Below are 21,466 nucleotides of genomic sequence, written 5' to 3'. Positions count from 1 at the left end.
GGTTAACATCAGGAAGATTGGGGTTGAGGCTACCCTGGGTTAAAAAAAAAGGTTTTGAGACCTCTTTTCATCCTATTACTGGACATCCTAGATTTATAGGAGGCTAAGATCTGGAGGATCATAGATTGAGGCTATCCTGGGCAGACAAGTCTGTTAGACTCCATCTTCAAAATGACCAGCAAAATGCTAGGCTTGGGATTTTGGCTCAAATGGTAGAGCACTAGCCAAGCAAGCAAACTGAGTAGTTGTGAGTTCTTGAATACATGCACCAGTATCACCAAAACAAAACATAGCACAAAAAATGATGGGTAGAGTGGCTGCTTAGTAAGCTCCAGACCCTGAGTTCAAATGCTACCACTGTAAGGTTTTAGGCGAGGAAAGAACAGGCAAGAGGAGGTAAAGGTGAAGAAAGGAAAGTTTATCGGGGTATGCTCCTGAGCAAACTCCCTGGTTGGGATCAGAGAGGTTACCCAGAGTCTGGTTGCAGCAGGGTTTATATGGCTGGGGTCAGTAGGAACTTTTAGCACTGAACTTGTTTTGAGAGTTTCAACAGTTTCGGGCTAGTGCCCCCAATTGGGACAGGTGGTTGGTGTATAATTGGGACAGGTGGTGTATAAGGAAGTGGCTTTTCTCAGCTGCCTCTGCCTTCCAGCGGCCTGTCAACCACCACACACAAAAAAAGATTTACTGTTGAATATGTGTGTTACCGCAGCTACCTATACTCATGGTTACCAAACTCCAGTACCACCAAAAAAGAAAAATCCAACAACAACAACAAAAAAAAAAACATTTTAAAAGTACTATGCGTTTTAAAGAAAATTCAAGGAGACAGATTAACTAGGAACTGCATTTACAACTTAAACAACAACAAAAAACCTCTTGAGATTTAAATCAAGCAAAAAATTAAATTAAAAAGAAAAAATAGTGACTCATGCCTATAATCCTAGTGGTTCAAAGCCAACCCAGGTAGGGAAAATCTGTAAGACTCTTATCTCCAATAAACCACCAGAAAACTGGAAGTGGAGGCATGGCTCAAATGGTAGAGCACTTGCTTTGAGCTCATGAGCTGAGGGACAGTGCCCAGGCCCAGAATTCAAGCTCCACAACCACCACCACCACCACTACCAACAACAACAACAAAAAGGAAGGTAAAGTTGGAGAGGGCTGTAATTTGAGACCAGCCCAGACAAAAAACTAGTAAGATTATTATCCCAGCTATGCAGAACATATAAACTATAGACTGGCCCCTTGGCAAAAGCATGAGACCCCATCTGAAAAACAACTAAAGCAAACAGGACTGCAAGCATGACTACTACTCAAGTAGTAGAGTGCCTGCTTCGTAAGCATAAGGCCTTGAGTTCATGTTTCAGTATTAACAACAACAACAACAAAAGCATTTTCTATGACTTAAAAGATAACACTGTACTAACTGCAGGAAAAGTTTTTCACCTAGAGATTTAAATTTGTAGCCTGGGAATTCAAGCAGAAGATAGATCTCAAATGGCAGAGCCCAAGTTCACAAAGCTAGAAATAAAGAGGAAAAAGATAAGCAACTAGGAGAACCTAGTCAGGAGAGCTAACATGCAAATGAAGGAATACATAAAAAGAAACAATACGACTGCAATGAAAAGGTGCTTCTAGGCTGGAAAAGATAGGAGTCTACAGACTGACAGCTTCTGTGGGTTCCAGAAGGGAGTATTGACAAGAAACCCCAGCAGTACACAGCCTATAAAACACATTTGGTTTAGGGACTCCAGGGAAGGGAGCACAAGCCATTAATGAATAGAAAACATAATCCAGTGTAAAAGGAAATCAATAGCAACCTGATCAGAGCAGAAAATCCCCATAAGGTCACCCAATAAGTTAGAAATATGTCAGAAATAATAAAACCAAGTATGGGATAAGAGTTGTTAAATGAAATATGAGGACACTGGATTCTTGAACTGCAGAGTTAGCTTCGGTGTAAAAGTACAGCCATGTCACACATACCAGAAAGGTGATCTTTAAAAAGGCAATTATGGTTGAAAGAAAATACTACCAAGAGATTCTAGGCAAGTACAAAAAAAATAAAGCCAAATAAAAGGGTGAAACAGAAGGTGAAGCCTCAAAATAGGTTGAGGAGAGACAGCAGATAATGATTGGATGGCTCTTATCAGAACAAAGTCTGCATGCTCCCAACAGCATTACCACTAATTATAAAAAGCAAAAAAGCCGGGCGCTGGTGGCTCACGCCTGTAATCCTAGCTACTCAGGAGGCTGAGATCTGAGGATCACGGTTCAAAGCCAGCCCAGGCAGGAGAGACTGTGAGACTCCTATCTCCAATAAACCACCAGAAAACCGGAAGTGGCGCTGTAGCTCAAGTGGTAGAGCGCTTGCCTTGAGCTGAAGAGCTGAGGGACAGCGCCCAGGCCCAGAGTTCAAGCCCCATGACCGACAAAAAAAAAAAAAAACATTACCAGGTGCTGGAGGTTCACGCCTGTAATCCTAGCTACTCAGGGGGCTGAGATCTGAGGACTGTGGTTCAAAACCAACACAGGCAGAGAAGTTGGTGAGACTCTTATCTCCAATTAACTAGCAAAGATGAAAATAGAACAGTGGCTCAAATGGTAGAGTATAAGCCTTGAGGGGAAAAAAAGCTAAGGGACAGCACCCAGGCCCTGAGTTCAAGCCCCAGTACTTGCACACAAAAAAAAACTTTTAAAAAAGAAAGAAAAGAAACGAAACAGAAAGAATTCTAAGGACATGAAAGTTTGAATAATCAACAAACTTGATTTATCTACAGGGAACATCATGTTCCTTAAATAGAGAATATACTATTTTTCTTTATGTCTATGAGAAACTCAGCAAAACTATTTGCTCAGGCACAAACAAACCCACAATAATTTTTTTTTCTTGTGCCAGTCCTGGGGCTTGAACTCAGGATTTAGGTACTGTCCCTTAGCTTTTTTTTTTTGTGGTGGTGGTGGTGGTTAGTTGGAGATAAGATTCTTACAGATTTCTTCCCCTGGCTGGCTCTGAGCTGTGATTCTTAGATCTCAGCCTCCTAACTAGAATTACAGGAGTAAGCCACCAGCACCCTTCTTGTTGGCCAGACTTGCTTTCTGGACAGTAAGCTACTTGAGACCAAGGGCCTTAATTCTTGTTACCTTCCCAGTGCCTGGTACAGCATTACCCTTTCCTTACTGAACACAAGTGTGAGCTAGAAAGCAGGAAGCATCAGCCCACTGTGGCACGCTGACGACGTAAACCCATCACAAAAACCTAAGAAATCAAACACACATAAGAAGAAACCCAAATGCTAGCAGAAATAGACTGAAATGTCTCTGCTATCCAAACATTTCAATGAGATTAAATCATTTTAGGGGGTGGGTGGGAGGATATAGTAATTTACACATTGGAATAGGCCCAGGAGAGCTCCAGTCTTGTGATCAGGAAGTACCTGTCGGCTCCTGTTTCCCAAAGCTAGAGGAGGGGACCCTGTTCCTCCAGCCAGAAGCAAAGGAGGCTGGTGGGTCTCCAGGGGGCCCAGTCCTGAAGGCCTCTCACCTGGCCAGGCAGCAGTTCTGGAAATCCCCTCAACATTAGAATTCTTCCTCAATTTAGAAACAGAGCTTCCTGAATTTAACCAGGAACTTCATGCTGGGTTGCTGCAGTCCAAGCAGCCTCATTTCCCCCACGCATCAGTCCCCTTGCTTATCAGCCCAGGTCCAGCTCCCAATCCTGCCAAAGCTGTAGTAGAGCACGCTCCCTGTCACCCCCTCCACCACAATCAGGGCCTTCCAACACTCCAGTGTCTGGCATTGACCAGCCAACAGAAGCTGGCATTCAGCACTGAGACCCATCCTTTCCCACACTATATAGTCCTAGAAGGGCAGAGAAAATGGGTTCAGAGCTGGTCAACTGCTAGGCTCAGGAGGAAGCAGGAATGAAAGAACTAGTCCTAAACCTAACTTGAGGCTTCCAAGCTGAAGGGAACCAGAAACTAAGAGTGACAATGAACCCAGGCTCCAGAGAGCTGTTCAGAGGACAAAAGGCCACATCCCAGGCTGCAGAGGAGGGAGCTGGAGGTGAGGAGAGCTCTGGGTGGCCAGGATGTGTGGTGAAGGCTCTTTCCCAAAACAGGTCTGGCTGGGCATTGGACTCCTGGGTCATCAGGTGTGGGGGGGGGGGCGGAGGGGAAGGCAAGTCCAGTGTGAAGAAATCAGTAGCCTTTGCTAGGAGACTAAGGGGTGGGGAGGGGTGAATAGAAGGGAGGGACAAGGATACTCACTGGATCCCCTTATTTTGGGCTATATTCCCAGCTCTTACCAACCCCTTCCACCTCTTCCCATTGGCCTGAAGTGTAATGAAGTAATGGGCCTGTTGGAAGGAGGTTATCCCAGGAAGTGTACAAGGAAGCCAGGTAGGGGAAGGTCTGGGAGGGAGGTGAGAGAAAGAGTGAAGAAAAACCCTAGCCTGTCCTTTTCTCCCAGGGCTCCCATAGTTCCCTGGGCCATGGGTCACTCACAGTTCCTGGCAGCAGAGGAGGGAAGAACGAGAGCCCCAGGGCTCTGTCCAGGGCAGGCTCAGGTGTGGCACCTCCCTGCCTGTTTGTCCAAGAAGTGGTAGCACAAGATTGTAACTCTGTTCTGCCAGCAGCCAATGCCTGGGCAGCAGAGGCGGGCTCCAGGCCAGATTGCGCCCTGAGGTGCCCCACCTCTGGGGCTGGGGCAGAGAAGGTGGCCACACCTTGGGGGAGGGGCGCAGAGGCCACCTTGTGGCAGCATTGCTACTGAGCTTTTCTGAGGGAGCTGCAGGGCCTTCCCTAACCCTAATGCCATGTAAATTTGGGGGCATCTGCCCCACTGCAGCTTGTACTATTCTTGCAGAAGGGGGACAGTGTGACCAACCCTGAAGGCCACCTGGCTGAAACTAAGCTTGGTAGCCAGGGTGGGGTTTGAGGTCAATAAGTTTAGAATGGACTTGGCTGGATATAGCCTGGACACTCAGGCTGTGGGACATTTGACCAGACACTAAACCTCACTAGGCATATTTTATTTTATATGCCTGTGCTGCATTCCAAGCTTCTAGGAGCCCAGCCCAGTGTGCAGGCCTGGGAGTGAGGGCCCACAGCACTGTTTAGAGACATTGTGACATTATATTGTATGTCCCCTATATCCAACCTGGTGACCAGCATACACAAAGTACTCCATAAGTGCTGCTTGAGTGACTGGTGAATAGCAAGCCTATACAGCACTGTCATTGGTAGGAGTTCCCCTCTCCTGTGGGGTCTCTGGCCTGCTGATACCCAGCTGATTGCTTTGCCCTTCCCTAGGCCCCTGTGCCTGTGTCGTCTTTATATGAGTGCTCCTGCATACTGGGCCACACCTTTTTTCCAGAAATCCCATTCATCATCCGCAGCCTCTCCCTCACTAGCTTTATCTAGCACTGAAACTCGGGGGAGCTTCTGTCCTCCCTCCTCATTCCCTTCCTCCTGCTGTCAAACCTCTCCCAGCTGTCTCCATCCATATCTACTACCCTACCCTTGACCTACTGCCCTCTGCCCTCAGCCGGCCTCTGGTGGCCACTTTAGATAAATATACAAAGGCCTTTAAAAATAAAACAAAACTTGGCCTTTCCATTTATCTGCACTTCTTTTGGAGTGTTGTATATTGGGCTTTGAGTATGTTCAGCAAGTAAACTAACAACCGAGTTACACCCCCAAATCTTTTGGCTTTTTTTTTCTATTGTTGAGACAGAGGCTCTACCTTTGTGCTCAGATTGGCCTCAAACTCAAGATTCTCCTGCCTCCACCTTCCAAATAGCTGGGATTAAAGGTATGTACCAACATGCCTGGCACCATTATCCCCTCCCTTTCTTTTTTTTTTTGGGGGGGGTCCAGTCGTGGGGCCTGAACTCTGGGTCTGGGTGCTATCCCTCAGCTCTTCAGCTCAAGGCTAGCGCTCTATCACTTGAGCCACAGTGCAACTTCTGGCTTTTTTCTTCTTGCTTATGTGGTGCTGAGGAATCAAGCCCAGGGCCTCATGCATGCAAGGCAAGCGCTCTACCACTGAGCCACCTTCCCAGCCCATGGTCCCTCCCTTTCTTCTGGACATTTTTCTTGGCTTCTAATTAGCATGCTCCTGCTTTTCTTCCTTGCTCCCTGGCTGTTTCCTCTCTCTAGCTTTGGTTTTATTCCTTTGGCAAACTCTATCCCCGGGACTTTCCTTTACCCCACTGCTCCCCATGTCCTCAGCAAACAGAACAATGTCTGCTGACTAGTGTGAGTGAGAAGCTAGCACTCAACTTGATAGCCCTGTCCTTCCCCCAGGCTAACAGTTCTCAGACCCTGAATAAGGTCCCATTACCAGCCCTTGCCCAGGAGACAACAGGTCCTTGGCTATTCTTACAGCCCTGGCTACTGGGGCCTTTCCTCATGGCCCCTTCTTTCTTCACAATGAGTCTTCTAATAGCTACAGGATAAAGTCCAAATCCTGACAAAGGCCCATGAAACCCTGCTTGAGGAGCAGATGCCAGCTACCCCAAACCCACCCTCCATCTCTGAGTGCTAGCCAGGCCCTATGGGTCTGGATGGATGTAGTCCCCAAGGTGTCCACACCTCCCCCTGCCCATGTTCTAGAGGACCCTCAGGGTAGCTCCATCGCAGATGGCCTACACCATGCTAGACAGAGGCATCTATTGCCTCCCACTGGCCTCCTGTCCCACAGAATGCACCTCTTAGGTTGGTAGCAATGCCTTAGTCATCTCTAGATCCAAAGGCTCATCTGGAGCCTGGCAGGCATTTCCGTAATTCATACTTCATGAACATGTGAGTGGGGGAGGGGATGCACCACATCTGCATCCTCTGGGGAAAAGAGGCAGGCTCACCTTTCAGGAAATTCCTTCCCACAGACTGCCTGCCTGGAACAAGGAAGTGCACAGGTGGAGTTTCCTTCCCAGGGGGAGCACCAACTCCCTATCCCTGGAGTTTGTTCAGGATAGAGTATCAGGGAGAGCTATAACTGACCAGGAGTCAAGTGTGATCACAGGGAGTTTGGTACTTGTGCTATTACACTTATCACATAGGAGGAAATGGGACCAGAGATGCTAAGTGAGTCCTTGAGGGTCACAAGTGGGATCAGGCAGTGGAGTCTCTGCCCACCGCTCAGGTCTGTAGCAGACACCCTGGTTTCTCATGTGAGTACAACCTCACCACAAACCTCTGCACCTGAGAACATGCTGCGAGTAGAAGGAAGGAGTGGGGCAAAGGTGACACTGAACAGAGACGCTGGTGGCTGGGGGGAGGGGTGTGATTTCTTTTCTCAGGAGATGCTAGGATCTTAGGGTAAAGGAAAAGTCTCCTTCTGGTCCAGAGGCTTAGAGTGGTAGCCCTGGCCATGAATTCATCCTTTGCTCTCTTTATCTCTGAATTAGATGCAGGGGTTCAGCGTGAAGGCCATTCTCCACTTCAGGTGTGTGTGCATGGAGGGGGGCACAAACAGGGCACCATTACTAGGATCTATGCTGTGGAGAGAAATGGAGTGTGCCACTGGGAGCTTGCTCTACTGTGAGTGGTGGAGGACACTGAGAAACGGTCCTGGCATTCTTTTTTTTTTTTTTTCGTCATGGGGCCTGAACTCTGGGCCTGGGCGCTGTCCCTCGGCAATTCAGCTCAAAGCTAGCACTCTACCACTTGAGCCACAGTGCCTCTTCTGGTTTTCTGAATGGCTTATTGGAGACAAGAGTCTCATGGACTTTCCTGCCCTGGCTGGCTTTGAACTGTGATCCTCAGATCTCAGCCTCCTGAGTAGCTAGGATTACAGGCATAAGCCACTGGCTAGTCCTGGCATTCTGTCTCTTGCCCTGGCAGGTTGCAGGGCTTGGGTCTGGTGTCCAAGCCCACCAGGTGCTGTACTCCACCATGGCCACAAGATGGAGAACTCAGAACAGTGGCAGATGTCAGACCAGGTTCATTGCATCTTTACCTACCTCCGGCTGCCTTCCCTAAAAAGTTCTAAAGTTGAAGATGTCAGAGTCCCAGTAAGATCATTCACAGAAGGTAAGAGTGTCTAAAAACATACTCTATGGTGGCTCAGGCCTGTAATCCTAGCTGCTCAGGAGACTGAGATCTGAGGGTTGAAGTTTGAAGCCAGCCCAGGGAAGGAATGTATGAAACTTTGTCTCCAATCAATTAGCAAAAAGTGCAGTCATGGCTCAAATAGTAGAGTGCCAGCCTTGAGTGAAAAAGGTAAAGGAGAGCTACACACACACACACACACACACACACACACACACACACACACACACACTACTCTATTTACTCTTGTTTCCATATTTCAAGTTAACACAACCAGATTTCGAGTGGGGGAGAGGGAAGAAAATCACCCTCAAGATAACCTGAGTTCTTTCTAAAGCAATCTTATCAAGAGTGACACACACACACACACACACACGAATGAAATATTCGAAGCAACCCCAAAGTGAAGCAGACTACTGAGTTACACATTCACCATCTCATCTGACACAACCCCTGCCCCAGAGCAGTGGCAGACTCACAAGGCAGGATTTTAGGAAGGTACTACAGGGGCCATGCATCTGTCGAAGATTACCCCAAACAGGGTTTGGGCTAGCTGATTTGACATGAGTAGTTGCAATAAGTGCGATAATAATAATAATAATAACAACAACATCAACAGCCTCTGATCGGTTCAAACCTAGTATTGTCAAAAAACAAAAAACAAAACTTTGTTTCTGGGGAGCTTTGTCACTTGGGAATTGGTCATCAGAATTCATGAGTCTGAAAGCTTGCACCATGGAGGAAATCGAGCTTCTCAGAAGCCAGGGGACCTGGCAGGAGGCATGGTGGAAAAAAAAAAACCGACAAACCCCGTGCAACCACCACCCCCTTGCCCATCACCATCAAGCTTGCTGCGGCAGCCTTACCTGCTTTGGGCGCTCATCCTGCGGCGGGGCGGGGCCGGACATATCCTGGATGGCCTCATAGACATTCTCCGAGTCACTGCGTGCCAGGGGTCTCGGGCACACCCAGGATCCCGCCACGCTGCAGGCCTTGGCATGACCAGTACTCCCGAGGAGGCCTGCGGACGGCGCGGCGCCCGGGCGCGCAAGATCATCCAGGGACTGCGCGGGCCGCACTGGAGCAAGCGGCCGGACATACAGGCAGGAGGGCTGGCCTGGGGCTGGGCTGCGGCGCGGGTCTGCGGTGCGGTGTCGCGCGGGGCCACACAGGGAGCTGGCTCGGCCACGGGAGTCCGCAATGGTGCCATCGGGGCCGGGGAGCCCGTGCGCACTCACGAAGCGGTAGTCATAGGCCAGGGGCTCCGGGACCGCCGGGCGCGGCTGGGGCACAGGCTGCTGGGTGGGGGCCGGGTCGCCGAGCGCGGGCAGCTCCCGCACGTACTGCGCGGGCAGGTAGAAGGGGCGGCCGCCGGGCTCGCCCCTCACGTGCCACCAGTGCTCCGTGCTGCGCCGCAGCAGCCGGTAGCGCTCGTTGGGCTGAATGGCGACGCGGCGTCCATCCTTGCTCGTGTACTCGAAGGGGTGCTCCACCAGCACGTACACGTCCCCCTCCACGTCCGCCGCCATCGCGCGGCCCCCCTGGCTTCCCTGCTGAAATCAAGGACAGAGGTCACTGAGGTCAGAACGTCTGAATTTTAGTGAGTGCCCGCCCTAGGGCTCTAAGATTTGGCTGTTCGAGTCCCGATCTTGCATTCGGGCTTCTGTGTTCCCATCGGAAATGCGAACTTGGTGAAGGAAAAACAAACATCACCTCGAACCTTATCCTCAGTACTGGAATAACTGCGGCGCTTCATTCTGTGGCTTTGATGGTATGCCTCGCTTCGGCCCCTAGGGAGTGGGGTGGCACTACTGGCCCAGTTTTACTGCCAGGGAAACCTTGGCTCAAAGACAGGTAGATTACTGGCGATAAGGTGGACACTACATTTGCCTAAAACTTGGCCGAACCTGTTTCCTCGTCGGTGAAGTGGGAGTTACAGTCATGTTTCCCCCCTCCCTCCCCTCCTGTCCTCGGCCTCCGCCCTCCTGGGAGGCCTGGACCCTGCGGGGAATCCGTCAAACTCCGCTGCCTGCCCGCGGGGTCAGGACTGGGGCAGCCCCCAGGCTGGTCCCCTCGGAGGGGTCAGAGCCTGCACGTTTCAAAGGCGTTTGGTACACGCTGGCTTCTCCGGCTAAGGCTGGGGAACCGGTTCTCGCGGTTTCTTTCCTTCCCCAGCGCTTTCTCGCCTCACCGACCGACCGACCAGCACCATCTCCTGCCTCTCCCGCTCCCAGTCCACCTCCGACAGAGGTTTGGCTTCCTGGCCTGCGCCCCTGTCCTGGGTCTCGCCCCAGTTCCTGGAGTGACCACCCATGAGGTGTCCCCAGCGTTCTCCAAAGTTCTCTCAAGTGATCACTGTAAGCCCTGCCCCCTATGCCAGCTCAGTCTGGCTCCTGCTGTGTCGGCGCGTGGGGTGGGGTGGGGTGAAGTGGGGTGAGGTGGGGGCAGAGCCCACGTGTTAAATCTGCCTGGGCGTCTCCGGAAGTGCTTGGCCCCTCCAAACACTTACATGGACCACGCGGGTCTCCTGGCCCTCAAAGGTGGCTTGGGACCCCAAACTGGGAGTCCGGCTTCTTGCTAGGGCTGAGGGACTCCAGGAGCAATTAATAGGAGGCCCATAGCGCTCCTTCTTTACCTCCACAAGAATCCCTCAATGGGGAAAAGGGTATAAACTGAGTCACACGGCAAACTCTGGTCCCTGAAGGCGGGGCCCAGCGAGCAAGCCGGGGGCTGAGCCTACAAACTCTACGCACAGGACACTCCCCTCACCCCCTACCCCCACCCCTAGGCGCACTCACGTTAGCTGGGCGGGCCTCAGGGAGCCCATGGGCTGGATGGGCGGAGCCGGCGGTGGGCTGCAGATTCAGCTCCTACCATCTCCCAGGGTGGGGCTTCTGGGGGCGAGGCTGGAGACACCACGCCAAGCTGGGGCTGGCAAGGGAAGACGAGGCAGAGAAGGCCATAGAGTAGGGCTGTCCCCAGTCCCCAATGCAGTTGTGTGTAGGAGGGCGAGGAGGGGCCCTAACGCCCGTGCCGGGCCTAGGGCAGACACTGGGGGCGGAGCCCGGTGCGAGGGGAGGCTCTGTGGGGAGGTGCGCGTGAGGGGCGCCGGCAGGGTGTGAGGGAGGCACAAACGAGAATGGTAGGGTCTTGCCTCTGTCTGCTTCCCGCCGCCACCCCCGGTGGTCCCCGAACGCCGCGGGCGCGCCGCCCTGGAAACGCACAGTTGAGGCGGGTCGGGCCGTCCCAGCGAGCGAGGCTGTTTGCACCTTGAATCACCAACTATGATCTCGGTGCAGCCGGAATGCCGGTGCTGTCTGTTCCCTACGCACCTCCCTCCGCCCGCCGCAGGCCCTTTGCAGGCCTGGGAAAACTAGGAGATTCCCATGGCAGGGACGCCCACCAGAGCTCAGCGCCTCGGGTAGGGTGGAAAGGGAGCCCGCACCGCAGCTCCTTCCCAGGTCCTGGGGGAGGGACGGGGGAAGGACCGGGAGCGGGGAGGGTCCTAGCAGCGCCAGAACTCGTCCTTCGCTCGGCAGGAGGTACCTTGTGCCCGGGCCCCCGCGTCGGCGCTGGGATCTCGGCCTGGTGCCCCCTCCCCGCCCCAGGTCAGAAGGCAGCCCCTCGCCCAAGGCGATCTGCCCGCCCTCTCTCCTCCCCCCCCCCGGGCCCTCCTCCTGGCCCCCGCAGCTCCTGCTCCAGCTTGGTTTAAAGGGGAGGCGGCGCGCGGAGCTCTCGGGTGAGGACGGCTACCTGAGGCACCCTCGCCGCCCTCCCTCCGGCCCGGGCACCTTAGAGCGTCTTCCCGCGGGCCTTGCTTCCACTTGCCCCGGCCTGGCGCGCGTGGGTGCTTGGCGTCCGGTGCTTCCCTCCTCCACCGCCAGACTCCCGCGCTGCCTTGTTTCCTGTTCAACAATATAACCAGAGAGGCACCGGCGGAGAGCGCTCCACAGAACTTCCTCCCAGGCTGGGGCTGGGCTGCGGTTGCGAGAGACAATCCCCGGTGTCCTGGCTTCCTGTCCCCTCTGGGCCGGGCCAGCGCCCCAGGACTAGAGACGCCACCCTTCCCCCCTGCACATCCCGGGATCCGGGGCCACACCTGGCTGTCTCCAGGGAGGAGTAGGCTGCTGGGCCCGGATGGTAGGCTGGTTGTGGGGGATGGCAGCCTCCCACTAACTTCTGGCCATATTACCCTCCCGCTGTAAGCTCCCTCCGTCTTTGGAGGGGAGGACAGCCATCCTTTTAGCTGGATGGCAAAAGTAAGCAACTTCCTGGGGCCAGATCTTGAAAGAAGTTCTAGGACCTTCCACTTTGGAGGCCTTTGGGAATCATCTGCCTCCAGGGAAAGCAGCCTTCACCCTCTGCTTTCCATTTGCGTTCATCCAGTGGAGAAGCCCAACCCCAGTGGACTACTGCTCTAGGCCAGAGAGAAACAATTGTGAGGTTGCCTGGAAGTGGTTGTGCTGGGAGTTGGATGCTTCAGGCTAGTGTGTCCTCACCCAGACATCACCCGAGGAGGGCTGAGGGCTGAGGCTTCGTTTAGCTAGAATGTGACTAATCATACTCTTTCTTGAACCAGCTCCCTAGTAACTGACCATTGTGCCCAGTGAGACTACATTGTGCTGGATATCTCAAGTCTGACTCATGGTGGGCTCTTAAAGCCCACCAGGGAAGGCCTGTGGCATCATCTTCTGCTCACATCATGCATCCTTTTCCACTGCCTCTAGTCATCTAGCAAACAGGCAGGCAGTGGCTGGTAGTGTTTATGGTCCTCGCCTGGGGTCCGGCAGGTCTGATGCCCAATGTTGCTGGGAGTGCCTCTTATCTGTATCTCCTGTATTACCTGCTTGCTTCATGGGCTTGCTGGGAAGATTAAATGAGATGCACTAACCACAAGGCTGTTAAGTGGTTATTGCTATTGTTAAGTAGTTATTGCCATTGTTACTGTCATTATGGGAGGAGCTCTTTGGGGTTGAGTCTCCAAATGGTCCATCCTCCTCTAGGCAGAAGGGGAAGTGTCGTCACAGGCTCTTTGCCAAGGATGTTGAACCTACAGTACCAGCTTAAATGGCCCAGCCTCCCTTCCACTGGGCCTGCCTCCTCCAGGGCCTGTCTCTGCCTCCTTTCCTCTTGGCTACCACTCCTTCTTGGGAGAAGCTGGGGGGAGGGGTATTGGATGGACAGGGGATGCCCACGTACAGGCAAGAAACGGGTGTGTTTTTTTCTGTCCCACTTTCCTGCAACCTGACTCCCCAGGAATTAGTCTATTTCCTTCTTTTGTTCTTCCGTGGGCAGTAGGGGGCTTCCTCCTATAGGCCCCTCGGCTTCAGCTTCTCCTTGAAGTCAGCAGCCAAGTAAAAGTCACTTTGGGTCCTAAGTCCACAAGCCCTGATTCCAGGTTTGCTCAATAACCCATTCTTCTTTGAGCCTCCCTCTCCTATACTTCTGTATATCTACCAGGGACTTGTGTTGGGGGCTTTCAAGACACAGGAAGAGAAGCCACGGGTGAAGCTAATTCAGTTGATAAAGGTATGAAAATAAACCTCCCTAAAATCCCCAAATCCCACCCCAGAGGATGCTGACTCACCCTCTTCTCTTTGACCACTCCTGGTATACAAAGCTTTCCACCTGCAAGTGTTTACCTCCAGCTGGAGACTTCCTCCTAGTTCCCAGTGACTAACAGGTGTGTGTGTGGGGGGGAAGGGGGCTACCAGATGGTTTCTGATAGCTGCTTATCTCCCCCACAGCAGCAAGGTTAGGATTCAGAAGCCAGAAGACATTAGAAAGATCAGATCTTTACTGAAAAAGGTCACTCAAAAATCACAGCAGCAGTTCCTTCAATACATTGCAAAGCACTTCTCAGGGTCTGAGCCCCATTCATTAGAAAGTTTATTGCATAAAGTAATATTTTAAAAATAGTGTGGGCACTACTGAGGTTCATGTGAGCTTTCCTCTGGAGAGGAAGGGTTAAGTCAACTCATCTGACAGCATTAGCAGCTTGTTGGTAAAGGGAAGAGGGCCCGCTCTAATGCTCAGAATCCCAGGGGTGGGAGGAGGCCACAGGTATTAGGGCCTCCTGCTGTCTCCTAGGGAAGCTTATGGCCCAAGGCCCATCCCAGGCCAGATTCTTGCCCGCTCAGGGACCTGGGGCAACAAAACTGTGATCAGACCGTATTTTGGGGGAAGCATTAAAGCTGGCTGTGGGATGCAGGTTGGGGATGCAGATCCACTTCGGGGTTCAGGTTCAGGAAGCTTTTGCATTCTGGACACTAGTGTGTACCACATTCCATGATGGAGACAGAGGAACACGCTGGTGTGGCAGTGTCTGCTACCTGCCTACCACCCTGCTCTGTTCTATTGCACAATTCTTCCAGCTCTGTGCGGAGGGCAGATGACTCAGCAGGCTGTTCACCTCAGGGAGGTGGGGGAAGGCTCATCTCTTGACAGTGACAGGCAGAGCTCCTCACCTGAGGCCTCCATTTCCACCAGAGGCTCCACTCCAAGCCTGAGTGCAGTGGGATGGCCAGAGGGGCTGCTAAGTCCAGGAGAGGAGAGGAAGGCAGCAGAGAACATGCTCCTCTACCCTCACAGACCTCAGGGGTCTGAACATCACCTTGAGATAATTCCAGGCTCCCATTACGAGGCCCCCTTGAAAGGCAATCCTTCTATGACAGCATTCTGCTGGCAAGTCCAGGAACTGTGAACTCATGGCTTCCACAGGGCGTCTTCTCACAAATCCATGCACATCTCAGCAACAGAGGGGGGACCTGGCAGCCATGGCATCAGAGGCCATCCCCTGGCCTGCGCCCAGCCAGGCAGAGATGACCCTGAGAACCTGCCTGAGGTGGGCCTTGCTGTCTGTGGAGCAGTAGGGAGGGTGTGGGACTAGGGCAGGCAAGGTGAAAGCCCTCCCTAAGGCGGGAAGGCTCAAAGTGCTCACAGTGCTTGTTGGGACCATTTCCTTGCTTCTCTCACAACTGTGACCCAAGGCCAGAAAAGAGCCAGGGGCCTATGATGCTGAGGAGGGAGGGCTTTTCAGGTGAGGAGTGTGGGAACAGGGAGGTGGTAGCCATCAGGACTGACCCTGTCCCACCAGATGGGCAATTTGGCACATGGCACTGGTGCTGTTGGCAGGGGTAAAGGAAAGGCACCAGCCCACAGACAAGCCCTGTCCCACAATGGCCTGGTTGCCTGGCCCCCCTTGCTTGTCTCCAGGCCAGGCCTGGTGTGACACTGTCCATCTGATCAGGGTGGGAAGGCCTGGGCTTTCTTGTGCATGGCCAAGAATAAAAAAATATTTTGTGTTGAAGCATGAAGGGGGAAAAAACCCACCTTAAAAAAACTAGGCCTTTGAATCAGGAATGTAGAAGTGACAATGTCCCCCAAGTCTCCAGGGTGTGAATAGCCCTAATGGAGGTGTCATTCCAGCCAGGTGAGCCAGGCCTGATGGAAGACTTGCTTTGGCCCAGGCAGGGGTCTTGGTGGTGTCCCTACCTAAGGAGCAGAGGGTCATGGGAAGCCATAGAGTACTCGGCCTTTCTGGCCTTTCTTTGGGAGGTCCGTGCTCGGGGCACACTCAAGGGTCTTTCTCACAGGGAAGACAAGTGGAGCCTGGCTGGTGACAAAGCCATCTGGGATGACTGAGCTGAAGCTCCTGTGGCCTTGAGTAGATCAGGACACAACACTGGAGTTAGGTGAGAATGTTCTGTTCCTGATACTTGCGCCGGCGGGCACAGCGGGGGCAGCCCTTCCTCATCACGGCCTGGCAGCTCTGGTGGAAGACAGTCTTGCACTCAGCACACCTGGGGAGAGAGCAGTGAGCATTGGGCCGGATGTGCCCTGTGGCTGGGCTGGCCAGAGCTGGTGTCCTTATGCCTTACCCTCCAGCCTATGCAAAAAGCTGCTTCAGACAATGTAAGCTGATACCCCGTGTCCCCCTCCACCATGATCCTCAGATCTCAGCCTCCTGAGCAGCTAGGATGACAGGTGTGAACCACTAGCACCTGATCCCACTTACTTTTTTTTTTTTTTAAATAAGTGCTACTTTATTTCCCACCCATCTTTACAATGCAGTTTCCACAACAGACTCAGGCCTGTTGAAGGCTAGCCAGAACACCAACCGAGGGTGAATGAATGTCTATGCCTACAGAAGGGGAATGGCTGCTCCAACCATTCCCATTGCGACAAGAGGAGGCTGGGTGCACTTTTCCGTTTGGAGGCTTCTGCTAATGAGCAATAACTGGTGACAGGAAAGACCAAGTGCTCAGTCTACCTGGCCTTGTGCTATTGCTCCTTCCTCATCCCATTCACAGACTGAGGTCAGGGCCTGTGCTCAGGGTTATCAGTGGCCTCTTATCTATAGCAACAGGGAAGAGAAGGAGGAGGAGTCCTACAAGCCCAGAGAACAGATGGCTTTGGGGACCATCGTACTGACACAGAGTAGATGTTCAGTGTGTCTCTGCACAGCAGTGAGGCCTGGCATCAGGTGAGTTCCCCATACCTGACGGTAGTGTCGAACTCAAATGGGAAGATGATGTCATGATGATGGCAGATCTGGCAGATGAAACCCCGCTGGGTGCACAGGTTGCAGTGGTAGACGTGCTGGGAGGCGAACTCGATCAGGGCCTTGAGGAACCCTTCGTACACCCCCTCTGCAATCTGAGGAGGCAAGTGCAGGTGGGCCTTAGGTGGCTAGGCTGTGGGTGCTCTAGGGCCCTACCTGAGGACCCCTCAGCTCCATCTGGGTAAGGAGACATGTCAAGCTGTGCCCTGAGGTCACTGGGGTGTGAGGATTGCCATTCTTGTACTGGAAACCTAGGGTCTGCTAGAGGCCTGCGCCCATCACTGCTCTGCAGGCTGGGGCAGCAGGGAGGCCCATTGTATGGTGTGGATAGCTGATGACTATGGTCTGGCCTCAGTAAATTACAAGAACTCTTTCACCCATTTCTCCCTGTGACTCCTCGACGAATGAGACCCCTCTAGAGAAGCCTGGGGAGGGCAAGTGGAGAGCATGGTATGCTCACCTGCTGGAGGTCAGTAACACTAAACTTGTGAGGAGACTCCAAGAGATAATTCCTGTGGTTGAGCCTGCAAAGCAAACACAAGAGCTTCTTTAGAAAGGCTCCTGAGGACCGGGCCTGCCCGCATTGCTTGCCTTCCTGCCCTTAGCATGGCTGAGCAGCCAGAAAACCCTGGGTTTCCAAGCAGACAAGACAGAGTGCCAGCCAGTGCCTGTGCTCCTAGCTGCCAGGACCTTGAGCAAGTTATCTAACCTCTCTGAACCTAAGATGTCCTCTCCTGAGAAATGGGTGTTGTTTTAAGGATTCAATAATCTATTTAAGGCATTTGGCATGGTGCCCAGCACATAGTAACTACATGATTAATAATGAGGATGAATGGGGACACCTGGTACCAGGAACTGGGCCGAAGGCCTGACACGTATTCACCTGATCCTCACAGTATCCTGAGAGGCTGGTCTTACCGTATCCCCTATTTTGAGAAAATGAGGAAACAGAGAGGTTAAGTAATTTGCTCAAAGTCACAGGCGATTCAAAGTCGAAGCTGGAGTTTGAACACAGGAATCTGGCTTCCAGACCTACAATTGAATCACTGCCACCTTTCCATTACCAGAGACAGTGCTGGGGACAGAAATAGCCACTGTCCTCTGGCAGCCCTTGGTTTGGATGAAGGACAAACTTTCAAGTATCTGGTTTCTGTGCTCTGTGAGAGGACTTGAAGTGTTCTAGGTAAGCAGCTCCCATTTCAGAGGTGGTGGAGGAGGTGCAGAGATGAGAGCTGGGCTGTCAGCGGTGCCCTGGTTCCCATCATACCACTGGCAGGGCCCTGGGGACACATTCTGAGTGATGGACAGAGAAGGCCTGAAGAAAAATCCCCGGCACAGGACCCTGCTGAGTGTCTGTGTCTGGGTGGTACTGGGGTAGGAACACTCTAAGTTGGGGAGCTTGGGAATCTGTGCCTGGATGCCCCAGCATCTGGGGCAGGATGGTATTAGTGCCTGGTAGGCACCTGGAATGGGGTTTGGCTATGCCCTAGCCAAGGGCTACAGTTGTGGTCCAAGGACAGTCCAGTGAGGTAGAGGCGGCAAATCCCACAAACACCCAGGCAGGCTATGCTGAATGTGGGGTGACAGGGCTGCCAACTCACCACTCAGTTTACCATGCTGGCTTCCCCAGTAAACTTCCAGCTTTCTGAGAACAGAAAGCCAGTATTAATGCCTGGAAAACTGGGAAGCCCTAAGCTGGCAGGAAGGATAGGGCTGATCTGATGAAGAACTACCCCAATCATCTGTCCTCTGTCCAGTCCTGGGAGCCAGTCATGCCCAGGGCCTTCCCAGAAGTCATAGCACCCTGGACTTGTCACTCTCAGTGAGGGCTGTGCCACTAATTTTTCTGCAATGCTCAGTCACAGGGTCAATGGGAGAACACTGACTGGGAAGGGGGCCACTCATCCTAGCTCCAGAAAGACAGAGAGATGCCTGGGCAATGGGAACATCTTGGCCTGTGCCACCCATATAATGATAAGAGCCATGCAGTGCCCTGCACAAGGCTGCCTGCTGGGATAGAGGTGAGAGAGAAGTCAGGGCTTCCTGAGAGACAGAGGAAGACAGGAGAAGGGATGCTTCTTCACTCCTGTAACCTACATAGTAATGGGTGAGAAAGGGCCCTGGCAAAGCTGAATGGTCTGTGGGCCTTGGGTAGGTGATCAGGAAGATCACCAAAGTAAGGTGGTGATATCCTTGTGGGGCATATCTGAATTGGATCCTTCTGGAAGGCCCAGGAGGTCGTTTTTTGGAGACATATCCCGGGCCTGTCAAGGATTCTCCTTCTCTCTGAGGACCCTCTGGTCTGCTGCCACCAACAGAGATCAACACCTCCTGACTTTCATGTCCCACAGCCAAGAAAGATCTGCCATGCCACCTCAACCCTTGTCTCCCTCTCAGCCTTCCCTCTGGCTCACTTAGACCTTCCCCACTCTGGGGGAAATTACCACACCAGCACTTTCCCAGGGCCCTTGCTCTGACCCCTGCTGTTAAAGTGGTCTTTCCTAAGCCCTTCAATAGGTCTCCATGTGGTAGATGAAGCCAAAGGCCTTCAGTGGGGTACATAGGACCTCTGAGCCCTCACCCCCAACACCCACAGCCAGCTGCCTCAGTGATGCCTATGGCCTACCATAGGTTCCTGACACCTACCAGGGTGGAGATATTTCAGCAGGTGGTGGGGGAAGGGGGGAAGTGGCGTGGGGGTGGGGGGACTCCTGTGCTCAGAACCCATCCCGTAGTTTGCTGGTCTACACAGGTCTGAGTTCTCAGGAAGACCATGATTTCCCCAGACTATACCCTCAGGCAGGGACAAGAAAGCACATTCTGGGTCCCTGGGCTGTGGGATCTCATTTCAAAGGAAAGGATTAAGTCAGCCTCACTGAGAAGGGGAGGCCCAGGAATTAGCTGAGATTGGAGCAGCAGAGCACTCAAAGGACTTTCTGTTCTTCTAGGCCCCATGGAAGGGGGCCTGCTGGGTTTGGTGAGATAGCTCTCCCCTTTGCTTAGCAAAGAGCAACTTCTGGTGCCTCCTTGATATCCCAGATGCTACACACTAGGCACACTGGCCTGAGGTATAGAGTAGGAAGGCCTCAGGGGGGAGCTACAATATACCTGGGCCCCAGTAGATACTATCAGATACTATACTCCTGCCCCTAGGAGTTGAGGAAGGGACACTAGAGGGGCTTGCAAGTCCCCTAGTCTCCAAGGATCCAGCATAAGCAGACATGAAGTCCATGCCCATCAGTGGACCTGGCTCCAACACCAAGGCCTATCCTCTGGAGAACCCTGGGAAGCACAGCCTGTTAAAGGCCAAGGCCTGGGCTGAGAGTTCAAGGCTAAGATGTAATTGTGACTGGGAAAGGCTTTTTGTTCTTTTTGGTAGTACTGGGGTTTGAACTCAGTGTCTTGAGCTTGCTAGGCAGGCACTCTACCACTTGAGCCATACCACCTCTTGGAGAGGCTCTAAGTCTATCCTGAAAGCCAGTGACATCGAATATCCCTAAGCACAAAGGCCCCAGGCCCTGAGTAGAGGAACTTCTAGAAGTTGCTGGATGGGGCTGGGGAAAGAATCTGCCAAGCTGCCCAGGGACGAGGACGGGTTGGGCTGGGCATGGCCCCTCTCTGCTTCCTCTCTGCTTCTTTTCCCACTGGAGCCAAAGTTCTCCTGTGCCTTCAGTGTACCTTCCTGTGTCTCAGGCAGGTCACCCTGTGTGGAATGCTTCCCCTCCTCTTCCTCTTGCTACCGCTTACTCACTGGTCAGGTGTCACCTTAGGAGTCACTTCCTCTAGGAAGTCTTCCCTATGTCTCCCCTAAGCTGCACTTCATAGGGTATCCTTCCTCTCTCCCCGCCCTTGTTGGGGGTCCTGCTGGTTTGTCCACCAAGGACCTGGGCTTGTTCAGGATTGTACATACCACCTTGCCCAGTGCTTCACTAGGACAGTCTCAATAAATGTTAAATAAACGAATATATGAATAAAACTCCTGAACCACTGCCAAAGAATGTGGAGGTTTCACAAGCCCAGTGGGAAGTTCTCCGCCCAGCCCTGGTATTTCTCCTGAGTGGAGACGTTGGTCTGGGTGCAGCAGTGTGCACATGTGTAGGTGTTCACCTCTTGCTCAGCTCCTTCAGGGCACTGCTCCTGCACAGGCCCAGGTAATCCCCCAGAAGCTTCAACTGCTCCCGGCTTCTGCCAATCAGGTGCATGCGCTCTACATGCTCATACAGTGAGGCGTTCACCAGCTGCAGGTTGATGAGGGGTTGGGTCTGTATCTGAGCCAGGAACTTCAGGGCTTGCCGGCAGACCTGCAGGAGTCACCCAAAAGACAGACTGTTCAGTCCAGTACATTGCCCATTCCCTCACCAGCCTGGCAGTCCGTTCCCATGGAGGTGGCACTCTCATTTTTAGAACTAGGAAACTAAAGCTCAGAGAGATGAGGCCTCTTGGCCAGGGTCACACAGCTCAGAAATACTCCCCTGCCCCCTCCATGTTGAGATGGAGGAGGCAGCTCTGGTTAAGGTCCACCCTCTGGGCCTTACAGACCCTTTCTTCTCGTGCTTTCCTGTCTGCACAGCCCCCTTTTCCTGTCTAAAGAAAACAGGCACTCCCCTGTGGATCCTGATCCAGGAACCAGGTGACTCCGCTTGCCATGAGGCTCCAGCCACAGGAAGCTACAGTACAGACACGGCTTCACAAGATTCCTGAGCGTCCTGAGCTCTTGCCAGCAGCATCTGTCCAGGCTCCCATGTCCTTGTGAAGCCCAGTGATCAATTGCAGCCTCTCCCAAATGACTGACAGGGTGTGGAAGCTTGTGCTGACCCTAATACTAATATCAACACTGACTTGTCAG

At 52.8% G+C, this 21,466-nt stretch overlaps 2 protein-coding genes across 10 annotated transcripts in view; both read right to left on the bottom strand.

Moving 5' to 3' along the window:
- Positions 1-11,955, bottom strand: part of Arhgap27 (Rho GTPase activating protein 27) — a 30,762-nt gene extending 18,807 nt beyond the window's left edge. The window contains exons 1-4 of one of the 6 annotated variants that reach the window (XM_013032042.1): positions 11,811-11,955; positions 10,856-10,988; positions 9,771-9,847; positions 8,924-9,610 (exon numbers count right to left, since the gene is read on the bottom strand). In XM_013032042.1, coding sequence (XP_012887496.1) covers positions 8,924-9,586 — 663 coding nt within the window. In that variant the 5' untranslated portion in view covers positions 9,587-9,610; positions 9,771-9,847; positions 10,856-10,988; positions 11,811-11,955. The remainder of the gene's footprint in view (positions 1-8,923; positions 9,611-9,770; positions 9,848-10,855; positions 10,989-11,810) is intronic. The other 5 variants (XM_013032038.1, XM_013032040.1, XM_013032039.1 and 2 more) reach the window with 5 other exon arrangements.
- A 1,878-nt stretch (positions 11,956-13,833) lies between these two features.
- Plekhm1 (pleckstrin homology domain containing, family M (with RUN domain) member 1) overlaps positions 13,834-21,466 on the bottom strand; it is a 48,466-nt gene continuing 40,833 nt past the window's right edge. For all 4 annotated transcript variants that reach the window (XM_013031998.1, XM_013031997.1, XM_013031995.1 and 1 more), the window contains 4 exons: positions 20,728-20,921; positions 17,081-17,144; positions 16,558-16,715; positions 13,834-15,859 (listed from right to left, as the gene is read on the bottom strand). In XM_013031998.1, the coding sequence (XP_012887452.1) occupies positions 15,748-15,859; positions 16,558-16,715; positions 17,081-17,144; positions 20,728-20,921 (528 nt within the window). In that variant the 3' untranslated portion in view covers positions 13,834-15,747. The remainder of the gene's footprint in view (positions 15,860-16,557; positions 16,716-17,080; positions 17,145-20,727; positions 20,922-21,466) is intronic.

This window comes from Dipodomys ordii, unplaced genomic scaffold (genome assembly GCF_000151885.1).
Source record: "Dipodomys ordii isolate 6190 unplaced genomic scaffold, Dord_2.0 Scaffold147, whole genome shotgun sequence".
Lineage (NCBI taxonomy): Eukaryota > Metazoa > Chordata > Mammalia > Rodentia > Heteromyidae > Dipodomys > Dipodomys ordii.
This window is presented reverse-complemented; position numbering and strand designations above follow the sequence as displayed.